The 12,326-nt window shown below is 40.4% G+C and overlaps 1 protein-coding gene and 1 pseudogene across 1 annotated transcript; both read left to right on the forward strand.

The window, feature by feature from the left end:
- The first annotated feature begins 3,160 nt into the window (after positions 1-3,160).
- On the forward strand, positions 3,161-6,494 carry LOC146665951 (plasminogen receptor (KT)-like). Its single transcript, XM_085411250.1, has 5 exons — positions 3,161-3,284; positions 3,376-3,472; positions 4,839-4,969; positions 5,086-5,195; positions 6,088-6,494. The coding sequence occupies exons 2-5, from the start codon at positions 3,392-3,394 to the stop codon at positions 6,213-6,215; spliced, it is 450 nt and encodes a 149-aa protein (XP_085267376.1). The 5' UTR covers positions 3,161-3,284; positions 3,376-3,391; the 3' UTR covers positions 6,216-6,494.
- Positions 6,495-9,361: 2,867 nt separating this feature from the next.
- On the forward strand, positions 9,362-11,930 carry LOC146665952 (sterile alpha motif domain-containing protein 3-like; annotated as a pseudogene).
- Positions 11,931-12,326: the final 396 nt, after the last annotated feature.

The following is a 12,326-nucleotide window of genomic DNA, read 5'->3' on the forward strand; positions in this document are numbered from 1 at the left end:
AACAAACAAACGAACAAAATATGTTCTCCTTAATTTCTGTCAACCACACGTTTCCAGCTATCATGGTTGCTAGGCAACCTGGGCAGCGCGACGGAGGCTAGACCGTCCCATTTCACAAGCCTCGCACTTCCGGCCTTAGCGGTCTTTGAGTACGCGGCCCTTGAGGACCATTGAGGCTGCGTACTTTAAGGCTGCAGACCCTGAATTGGGATACAGCCATAAAAACCATGAAAAAATATTGCCGTAATATGAAGCGATAGACTTTTTCATATCGTCATCCATATGTGTCGTTATATCGAACAGCCCTATTTTGAACTCTCCTCGTCCTTTGAGTGCGCGCTTTGTTATATAGCAAGGTATTTAAAATGAATAAATAAATATCCCGTTCATTTCAATACGCATGATCTGAGCATGCGCGGAATGACACGGAGCTATTCTTTGATCTTCTCAAAGGGGAGACTGTGACGTGACGGTCGACCGCACGTCACAGTCTCCCGTGACGGTTGACGTCACCATCTCTGCCACATGAGTCTATAAATAGAGGTGCTTCAACACAGTTTACCTTTAGGACGGCCGCACGTAGAAAACAGCCTTCATTAATCTTGCGCGTGTAGTTAGCAAATATAAACAAATCACGTCTTTCAATCGTACAATACTGCAAGAATCAAGGAAAGCAATAGAGAACTCGTCATCTGTAAACATGTCAAACTCCGCTTGGGGCGCGATTTGCACTGTGGGCACTTATGCTCACAAAATTATGAGAAAAACGTTGGGATTTGATGACCAACGTTCACCCACTGCTGACCAAACTGTATGCGAGGCACCTGAAGTTCGCTGTGGTAACCAAATTTTACACGCGGAACATGAGGTACCATTGCCAGATCAGCATATACCTGAACCCCGCTTCAGCAGCTGCAGAGGACAGCATAATCAGAATAGCGGTTTAAACCAAGTGTGTGAAACTCTTCACCCTGAACATATACAGCAGCAGCCTTCTGTGATTCAAAGACATCAGCTATGGGAAAATTCAAATCGAGATGCATCAGACCCTGCTGAATCCACGATCCCAGACCTAAGACCTAGTCCCTTGGAAGGGAGAGAAGAACATAATGGGATTCTTCATAGAGGGGTTTCTATCATCAGGAAAGGAACTGGATTTTTAGGACAATCCATTACCACAGTGTCCAACATGTGCAAGTCAGCAATTGTGGCTATTCGTCCCATGTTCTGGAAAATGGTCGAAGAGGTCAGAAATTATGTGGCACACCTGATGTCACGTGCTGTAGGATGTATTTGCGTTTGCCTTTACATTTTATTGTTCTTGGTCAACAAAATTGGAGCTATATTAATTTATTTACTTTCATTTTTAGCACAATACCTTTAATTTTCCTCTATGGAAATGGAAAAGGTGAAGAGAACCTAATGTCAGTGCCAACTTTATTTGGCTCTAACTGGACTATGACGATTTTAATAGGGAAATAACTAATAATTGGGGTATAATGGGGTTAATTAGGCTCTTACCATCTCAGTCATGCAAACAACAGTTGAGAACCCAGCCAGTCACGGCAGAAGGCTGCTCCTTCCTGAGCCTGGTTCTGCTGGAGGTTTCTTCCCAACGGGGAGTTTTTCCTCCCCACAGTTGCCAAGTGCTTGCTCATAGGGGATCATCAGATTGCTGGCCTGTCTCTAATACTGTAGGGACTACCTTACAGTATTAGAGACAGGCAGCTGTTGTTTGCATTCAAAGCCACATAAATAAATTTGAATTCTCAATGAAATGAATGGATTTGATTTGATTCCTTTACCTTCACAGAATCCTTTTACTTCAGTTTTGTCTTCTGCTTCTTGGTAGCAATAATTAAGCTTCTTGCCCCATTCATCCTTATGCTCTCCTGTTTTTTCCTAACTGGCATGTCTGACCCGTGGGAGTGCAGACACCACACAGAGAAAGCCTCAGACTTTAAAGCCGGAAACATTTTCAGTGACGTCACAGAACAACGCACCTGCAGTCCACACAGTAGGTGACGTATCATTTAGTTAATCTTATGATTGCCGATCAGGTATGCTTTTAGACTTGTGCTATGTTTGAAATGATAAATGTTACAAGGTCAACAGTAGTAACATTGCTAGCTCCAGTTTTTTTTAAATGAAAGTGACAGATGTTAATGTGTGAAAAGCTTTAACCTTCCCATTGTGATGAATTGACCTGATTTCAAGTTTTAAAATGTAAAAAGAAAATTGTTAAAAGGACCTTTCTTATACAAAATTTCTGCTTGGATTAAAAAGTGTAACCAGCATATAAAATGAAAATGGTTTGACCTGGCAGCCAAAGTGGAGGCTGAAAGGGTCTAAAACTACATCTGTCTTTGCAACTGTGAGAGATATTTCCCCAACACACACACACACACACACACACACACACACACACACACACACACACACACACACACACACACACACACACACACACTCCGTATTCTATTGACCTGACGTGTAAAGTGCAAGAACGCAGGTGTTGTGAACTGTCCTGTTCCTGTGGGCAGTAATGGAGTTGATAATAAGATATCAGCAAAGTTTACTGGAAGTTTTTGGGTTCTGACACTTCTGGATGGCTAAACAAACTGACTCAGGGATATCCTTGCTGTACCACAGAAACAACACAACAGGAGGGTTAAAAACTGAGACCACAGTGAAATTAAGCATTCTTTGGTCAACACTGCCACCTACTGGACTCTACATTAAGGCCTAAGATTTTCAACTTTGGTTTAAATCATCTAGCCACGCAATGTGAGGAAAAGTTCACTCCAAACACAGTGAGGTTCATTCAAAGGAACTTTTATGTAGATGATGGACTTGTACGTGTTATATCAGAAGCTGAAGCAATAAAACTAGTGAAAGAGGCAAGAGAATTGTGTAGCAAGGGTAAACTAAGATTAGACAAAGTTCATACCAAACTGTGAAAATCTGATAAAGGAAAAAAAAAACTGTCAATGTAAATGAGATATATACTTTGTTGCTTGATTTGAATAAAGAAAAGAAAAAAAAATCCTGAATTGGTGTAAAAGTAAAAAACAAAACAAAAACACTTTCCCCTCTTTTTCTCTGGTAAAACCTTTTTGGTGGGTTGCAAATACTTCCTCTGTGTAGACAGTAGTCGTGTTGTTATTCGCTAACTTAACGGGAAAGCTTAAAATGAGTTGAGGCTTAAAGCTAAAGCTGAAGTGAAGAGACACTGAAGGACTGAAGAGGTCACTACATGCTGAAACAAATCCAGTTTGAAGCAGGTGGCTTTTCTAAGCCCGACTCTGGAATTTTGTTTGCTGTTGTGATGAGAGCAGAGCAGCACGTTTGAATGACTGCGTGTTTAATTCACAGAAACGCCAACGCAGCCATGGGTGTCCTGCTGTCCAAATCCATGGATGACAATTTAAAAAAGCAACAAGAATTCATGCTAACGAATGCACGGCTGCAGGTGAGTGAAAGTGCACCCACTCGCACATCACCTCTGACCTCTGCTGTGACATCTAGTGAAAGATGGGGAACACTCATGATTCATTTGGCATCAGCACAAAAATGAGAGGGAGATGGGCAGAATATTGAAGGAGCAGAGGCAGTGAAAGTGGATGAGTTCAAATAGCATCCAACCATCCAAAGTAACAGTGGGTGGAGACGAGTGTCAGCGGTAATTTGTGATGGATAGTTGCAGACTGAAAGGAAAGGTTTTCAAGATGCTATGATGTGTGGTTTGGAAAACTGGAGGTGACAGAGTTGAAGATGTTAAGATTTTTTTGTTTGGAGTGACCATGAAGGACATGATTAGGAATGAGTACATCAGAGGGCCATTTCAGGTTGAGCGCTTTGGAGACAAACTAACTAATAATGTGAAACTGGTGGCTGAGCAAAGATGTGCAGTGATCTTTACTTATGTTACGTATTTGTGTATATGGGCATATTGAACTGCTTCATTTTTATAAGATGGAGACCCTGCAGCATCTATGTACTTAGATGCTGGAGTGAGTTTCAGGATAGTTTATTCAAATTTAACATCCTCTATCTTCCATTTACTTCCTTTTTTGTGACCCAGATGAAGCCGTCATGAAAGCTGACCTTTCAGCGAACGTGTCACCCCATTTCCCGTTCCTGCAGCTCATACACATGGTGTGGAGGAGCGGGAAATGCTTTCTTTTCATAAATGCATTCTTCACTCATTCACAACATGTGCCATTAAAGGGGGACACCCTTAAGTGTGCTCAGACTACTCACTAGTTTGTTTCAGCGGATGCTGGCTTTAAAAGAACAAACACTGTCAATTACAGAAGTCATTCCTGTAATTTCCATTGAACCTAAAGAGTGTACAGCCAAGAGTCGATGTCAGGAGTACGAAACACCCAGATTGTGGAGATGAAAAGTTTGTCACTTCCTCCTTCCCTAGAGCGTAGTGTTTGTAGTTGGCATGTTTACAGCAGTGGATTCCAGGGTTTAGTTTCATGACTTAAAAAAAATGCCAAAGAAACTTCTCAAGCATACATAGAAGTTCAGTCTGTGCTCCCAACTAATCACATCTCTGTTCACGTAATGTACACTTCCTACAAGTTTTTAGGGGCTTTTTTTTAAAAAGTACTAAGCCTTTGGTGCTTATGGAGATCTCTTTAAACTGTCTGTACTCTCATAAAACAATTAACTGATGAATCAGAGGATTATTACAGCTCTGATCAACAGTAATTGACTGAAATTGATTATAACTGAAAATGAAATCTTACCAAGCAGGGAAAATTTTATTTCATCATTTCTTCTTAATTTATTTTTGTGTGTCTGTGTGCGCGCGTGCATGTGCCCAGATGGAGCGCCAGATTCTGATGCAGAACCAGATGAGAGAGCGGCAGATGGCGATGCAGATCGCCTGGTCCAGAGAGTTTCTGAAATACTTTGGCAGTTTCTTTGCGGTGGCCACAGTGGGACTAACTGCAGGGTGAGATTCTAACACCTCACAAAGATCTGACACAAACACACACAGACTCATCTCTGTGTTGTGCTTTTATCTTTGCAGTTAAATATTGTCTTCTGTTTATCATCATTTTTCTTTAGAGCTATTAAAAGAAAGAACCCAGGCATGCTGGCTCCCATCATACCTCTCAGTTTCATATTTGCCTACCAGATGGACAGCGCCTATGGAACGCTTATTAATCGTATGAGAGGTAAAGCTACACACTTACAGGCATCATCATCTTAAGGAAACCTGTTTAACATTTAAAAAGAGGGTGCACAGACGGGTAAATAAATCCTTATCAAGCATTATATAGTGATTCTTTGCTTTGGTTTTAGAGGATTATTTTACTTTGAACAGCAGAACACAGACTCACTATATCCAGAAAACACAGGCTCTAATATACAGTTAGGTCCATATATATATTTGAATACATGAATAGTGTCTGTTTACCAAAACAATTTCCACTTTCCGCTATGATGGGCATCTATATAATGTGTAGACGCCCAGCTTTCATATGAGAAAATCCACATTCAAATCGGATGAAGGTTTTGGAGTTCCGGCCCCTTAACGTGTGCCCCCCGCTTTTTAAAGGGACAAAAAGTAATTGGACATTTGACTGAAAGGCTATTTCATGGGCAGGTGTGGGCACTTCCTTTGTTATGTCATTATCAATTAAGCAGATAGAAGCCCTGGAGTTGATTTGAGGTGTGGCGCTTGCATTAGCACGATTCAAATGAATACATTTTATTTTATTTGTCCAGTACTTTTGATGTCCTGAAATGATGGGATTGCATTTTAGTTCTCACATTTTTGTGCAATCTTTTTGTTCAACCCACTGAATTAAGGCTGACAGTCGGCAGTTCAACTGGATCTGAGTTAATTATATTTAAAGTTGTTATATTTAAAATTAATTGTGGTAATGAACAGAACCAAAATGCTAAAAAAGAAAAAGTCTCTGTCCAAATGGACCTTACTGTTTACCAAATAATGCATCTAAATGTTTAACAAATATTGTGTTTAGTTATTCATTAATGACATTTTTAAAAAAGATTGCAGTCACTAATTATACCCATTAAATGTGTTTTTCATGATGTCTTTAGGGGAAGCTGAGAATATCATGGAGACTGAAAATGACCGTCTACAGTTACCTCAAGGGACTCCAACCTTTGAGAGCATAGAGAAGGCCCGCCGTGCTAAAAGCAGCCTCAGCGCCTTCTTGGAGAAATAATGTAATTAGTTATTGTCTAACAGCGTGGTTCCAGAGAGGAGCTGCAGCCACTGTACATTTCGTTTTCAACAAACCACAAAGACGGGGAAGTGGTTCACAAAGAAACCTCAGGTTTAGCTGTCCAAAACATACCCACTCCCTAAACGATACACAACTATACTTTATGTAGCATTAAGGTAAAAGCGGCCTCAGCTCCTTCTTGGAGAAATAATGTAATAATTTATAGAACAAACGTCCTCTATCATGGAAAATTTTAAGGCTCTGCTATTTCTCTCTGTCAGGTTGACCTTATTGAACGAAAGGCTCCTGACTCTTTGGGCTTAAATTGTTAGAAGTTAATGTGTAAAGTTATGTCCTCTTTCATATTTTCCACAGCCATTCAGTGGACTGGAGTGGAGCATATTTCACAGTTTGAGTGTGAGAGGATTCCCCAACAGAGAAACAGTGAAACTAGCAGAGCCAGAGCTCAGCAAAGGCCAGAAATATTAAAGATCCTACTTTGTGCATCCTCAAAACACGCTGGCACTCCATCTTCTTGTGAGCCCTTGAGGGTTGGCCTCTGTTTCCTCCCAAAGTTGTGGGGGCCTGCTGCATCCTCCACATAATATCTGTGTGGCAACACTTGATGTCTACCAAGAAGAAGGAGAGGAGGCGGCACAAGCAGGACAAGCCGAAACAGTTGAAGGCACAGGTGCAGACGGGGAGCTTTCAGGAACCTGTGTCTGAGCCAGGCTTGCTGCACAAGTGTCTCCTGAACAGCTACCTGCACGATGTACTGCTGCAACTGAGACCCGCCGTTTGCCTTTTCTGGTCGGCGAGTGGAGAATCGCACAGGCTGGTCTGCAAAGAGAGCTTTAGGATGCTTCCTCCCACTGTCCACTGCATCGTCCATCCACAGGGTTTGCAGGGCTGGCTCAACCCATGGCTGCCACACCACTAAGATGTTTTCAGAAATATGCAAGCATGCAACAATCATGTTTTACAGTCCTGTGGTCTCAGCCTCAGATGCTTATTAAATCACACAAAGCTCATGTAGAAACAAACAAACGAACAAAATATGTTCTCCTTAATTTCTGTCAACCACACGTTTCCAGCTATCATGGTTGCTAGGCAACCTGGGCAGCGCGACGGAGGCTAGACCGTCCCATTTCACAAGCCTCGCACTTCCGGCCTTAGCGGTCTTTGAGTACACGGCCCTTGAGGACCATTGAGGCTGCGTACTTTAAGGCTGCAGACCCTGAATTGGGATACAGCCATAAAAACCATGAAAAAATATTGCCGTAATATGAAGCGATAGACTTTTTCATATCGTCATCCATATGTGTCGTTATATCGAACAGCCCTATTTTGAACTCTCCTCGTCCTTTGAGTGCGCAGTCGCCTTTGTTATATAGCAAGGTATCTAGAATGAATAAATATATATCCCGTTCATTTCAATGCGCATGATCTGAGCATGCGCGGAATGACACGGAGCTATTCTTTGATCTTCTCAAAGGGGAGACTGTGACGTGACGGTCGACCGCACGTCACAGTCTCCCGTGACGGTTGACGTCACCATCTCTGCCACATGAGTCCTTAAATAGAGGTGCTTTAACACAGTTTACCTTTAGGACGGCCGCACGTAGAAAACAGTTTTCATTAATCTTGCGCTTGTAGTTAGCAAATATAAATTAATCACGTCTTTCAATCGTACAATACTGCAAGAATTAAGGAAAGCAATAGAGAACTCGTCATCTGTAAACATGTCAAACTCCGTTTGGGGCGCAATTTGCACTGTGGGCACTTATGCTCACAAAATTATGAGAAAAACGTTGGGATTTGATGACCAACGTTCACCCACTGCTGACCAAACTGTATGCGAGGCACCTGAAGTTCGCTGTGGTAACCAAATTTTACACGCGGAACATGAGGTACCATTGCCAGATCAGCATATACCTGAACCCCGCTTCAGCAGCTGCAGAGGACAGCATAATCAGAATAGCGGTTTAAACCAAGTGTGTGAAATTCTTCACCCTGAACATATACAGCAGCAGCCTTCTGTGATTCAAAGACATCAGCTATGGGAAAATTCAAATCGAGATGCAGCAGACCCTGCTGAATCCAGGATCTCAGACCTAAGACCTAGTCAAAGAGTCTCAGAACACCATGATGAAATTGTGAACAGAGACAGGCCTCCTTTGGAAGGGAGAGAAGAACATAATGGGATTCTTCATAGAGGGGTTTCTATCATCAGGAGAGGAACTGGATTTTTAGGACAATCCATTACCACAGTGTCTAACATGTGCAAGTCAGCAATTGTGGCTATTTGTCCCAATAGAGGTACGAGAGAAGAACATTTTTGTACCTATAGGTAAATTTTTTTTAAAATGTTCCCTTAAAAGTACAATACTGGTCTTTAAAAGTCCAGAAATGCCCCTTTAAAGGTTCAATTTGAAATAAAGTACAAATCTGTACCATTTTGACCTGTACTGCAGTGACAGGGGCAGAATGTGGTAATGGGTCAGCATGGGAAAATCTGGATGGGCCTGGTTAATTGTAAAATTCATATGAGATGTGAGTGTGCTCATAAAAGCTACATGTTATAATCAAATCTGTTGGTCCTCTCCTCTGTACGTAAATTATCCTATGATGCAAAGAATATCTGTAACCTACCTTTGTGTAAGTTATGTTAAATTATATTAAAAAACACACACACACAATGACATGCAGGCACAACCAAATGATGTTAAAAAAAAACTGGTCCATTTCCATTTTATTAAGTTCCAGTTATAATTTTTTAATGTTTTAAATCTTTCAAAAACGTGAAATCATTTTACTGTTATGTTTGGCCATTTACTTTTGTGCTTTTACTACATCCTAGAATTGTTCATTAATTGTGAGGTTTTTATGGAATTTGCAACATCAAGTTAAACCGAGGTTCTTTGGAAGTTAAAATGTCAAGCAGATTTTTATGTTACGGTGACTACATTTTGTAAGTTACAAATATAGTTCGCCAAGACAGCATAACGGTTTCTAAACAACTGCGCATTAATACCACAATGTTGTATTTTCATGTGTCAAGTTCGCAACGCGCATTAATCCCAAAGGCCGAAAAGGCAGCAGCGATGAGTGCTCCGCCTCCGCGCTGACTAGCGTTGATGCAGAAAATGACTCTCAGGGGGTTATCCACGGAGGAGCTCCTTAAAAGGTTGATGGAAGAAGGCATTGACGTGTCAGACGACGAGGCGCAAAGATTTACAGTAGAGTTAGCAAAAGTCCGAAGAGGTAGATTTAACATGGGCGAAAGCTAGCAGTTAGCGAAGTTTTAAACAAAGAAAGGTACAAATGTGGACTATTTAGACTGTTGGTGGAATGTTCAACGTCTGTCTGCCCGCCGTATTCGAGTGTTTTATCAATAAATAGTGACGAACCCTGTACAACAATGTAAAAAAATCAATAATTTCTCAAAACATGCTAGTATGTAAATATAGCTATTAACAAAATCGTTTTCTAAGCAAAATTTATAGCATCTAACTTGTTTCCCGCTCAAAGGGATTTTAAACAATGGAAGGCACACATTTGTACCATTCCACCTACTTAGTGGGATTTTCGAATATGAGAGCTGTAAGCTCTGCGCAGGGACACTTACTTACATTTTTATATTACCAGTTAATTTATATTAACAATTAATCAAGAGAATTAATTGTAACTTCCTTTTGGGGAATATAGACAGATTCACAATGATAGCTTATTATTATTATTATTATTATTGACCATAATGTCACTTTAAAACTAAATTTGAAAATGGTTTTATTTTTATTTCATACTGTACTTTATATTTCAGATAACGATGTAGATGGATTGACGGTAGACTGTGGACTCACTGAGACCATGGTTGCATATCTTTTTGACAAGTCTTTCAAAAAGCAGCTGAAGTTCAGAGACTTCACAAACCGCTACAAGGAAGTCATCATCACTTTACAACCGGTCGACCCATTTGAAGGTACAGTTGAAGGTCCAGTGTCCCAAGCAAACCAGAGGTAAGTTGCGATAAATGTCTAAATTTGCATATGCATTTAAGTGCTTGCAAAATGGCTAGTTAATGCTGTTTTCCTACTGTATTGCAGTTCTATACCTTCTTGCCGTAGACTGCCTGCAGTTATTTCCATTCCAAAATTCCCACAAGATGTCCAGAGTCGCTTGGATCTCAAAGAACCAGTCTAGAAAGAACAGAAGTACCGAAACAAAATAATTGGGACTCTTTATGAAATGCTGTCATAGTACACAATGTAAGGGTTCCTTTCTGAATAATTACATTAATTTCTTAATATTAATATTGCTGTTGTAAGAGAGGCAGAGAACAAATGCTTAGCCCATCTGCCTCCCAATCTGGAGACCAGCGTTCGAGTCTGGCGTGACACACGGTTCCAATGAACTGGCAATAGTGGTAAAACCATACATCCTGTGTCTCCAGACCTTGTCTGGACTATGATATCCAAAGTGTTCATTTTCGAATTTGCTCAAGAGTAAATTAATAATTCAGGACTGCAGTCAATTAATTAATGAAGTTTGGGAGAGGTGTGGCTGTTTGTCCACGCCCATTTTTAAAAAATTAAAATCAACTTTAGCTACATTGATTTGACATTGGTCTACAACATACTATTTACGGTAATAACAATATGATTAGAAGAATTGAAGAACAGAAAAGCCCCCAGGAAAGGATAAGAGTAATCAGTGTACTGTCGGTTGTTTTTCTTATGTTTGAAACAGGTACCCAACCCACTCAGACTACATCCAGGTCATCAAAGCCCTGATTGTGAAGTATCCTTTCTTAAGAGATGTACACGGAAATGGTTATGTGAGTACCTCTCCTTTTTTGTTTCTTTTATAGATTATATTAATATAAAGTAAGCATAATTAACTACTTATATACATTTGAAACAACTAGGACACCTGGCACAGCCAACTCAAGAGAAAGTTCAAAGCAGAACGGGCTCCCCTAATCAGCAACGAAGAAGTGAACCGGGTTAAAGAAAAGTTTGTATGCACGCAGAAACATCGGACCACAGAGGAATCGAGCAGCTCCTGTCTGAAGAGACTGAAGCCCTCTCTCGTAAGTCCTCACACCCTCAGCCTCTAAGAGCTAAGGTAACATATAGTCTTATTATGTTCACTGTAAAGCTAAAAGTAAACATTAATTGAAAGAAACATGTTAACAGATAACATTAACATAGAAAAAGGAACTTCACAGTTGATTTAACAAAAGTCAGCTCAACTTGCAATTCCTATTCAACATTTTTGCATTTTTTTCAAAGCATTTGGTGTACAAATTACCGCATTTCGAGTAACATTAACTTATCAGATTTTACTTATGATAATACTGATATCTGCTTTGACAAAGGATTCGTGCTTTGTGGGGGAAGATGCAGCCTCCGTTGATGCTCATATCAAGGTGCTAAATGATCAGCACAAGAAGCTACATCCTGACACAGCACTGGTGAAAGACCGCATGACAAAAAACTTTGCATGGAGACGTCGAGAGGTAGCTGAAGGAATGTGTACTGTGGACCTATTAAAGAGAGATCCATTCCTGGGGACATCTGCAGGGGTAAGAATTGTTAAGATGATTGGGGAAACAGCTAATGATTTTTTTGTCTCTAAATCTGATTATTATTTTCTGTACTAACTGATTAATCAATCTGTTCATTATCTTTAGAATTTTTGTTCAAGGGTTAAAGCACTTTACATTTATCTCCAGTCTGTGTCTTTAAACATGTCAAAAGTTTAAATCCTCAATGTAAAATGTCATTCTTTTGTCTATTCTGCTCTTTTCATTTCCAGTTGTGTGATGAGGTTGATTTAATGCATCCCTGCCAAGACAACATCTGTCGCCGCTTTAGCGAAAACTTCACTGCTGTTCTTCAAAATGTTCTTGCAATAATCATGTTTTACAGTCCTGTGGTCTCAGCCTCAGATACTTATTAAATCACACAAAGCTCATGTAGAAACAAACAAACGAACAAAATATGTTCTCCTTAATTTCTGTCAACCACACGTTTCCAGCTATCATGGTTGCTAGGCAACCTGGGCAGCGCAACGGAGGCTAGACCGTCCCATTTCACAAGCCTCGCA

This window comes from Rhamphochromis longiceps, linkage group LG7, assembly GCF_057381845.1.
Source record: "Rhamphochromis longiceps isolate RC_006_pf linkage group LG7, R_longiceps_female_GT1.1, whole genome shotgun sequence".
NCBI lineage: Eukaryota > Metazoa > Chordata > Actinopteri > Cichliformes > Cichlidae > Rhamphochromis > Rhamphochromis longiceps.

Coding starts and splice junctions, on each gene's coding strand:
- LOC146665951 (XM_085411250.1), top strand. CDS start 3,392: ATGGGTGTCCTGCTGTCCAAATCCATGGATGACAATTTAAAAAAGCAA. Junction 4,970..5,085: donor ACAGTGGGACTAACTGCAGG/GTGAGATTCTAA, acceptor ATTTTTCTTTAG/AGCTATTAAAAGAAAGAACC. Junction 5,196..6,087: donor GCTTATTAATCGTATGAGAG/GTAAAGCTACAC, acceptor TGATGTCTTTAG/GGGAAGCTGAGAATATCATG.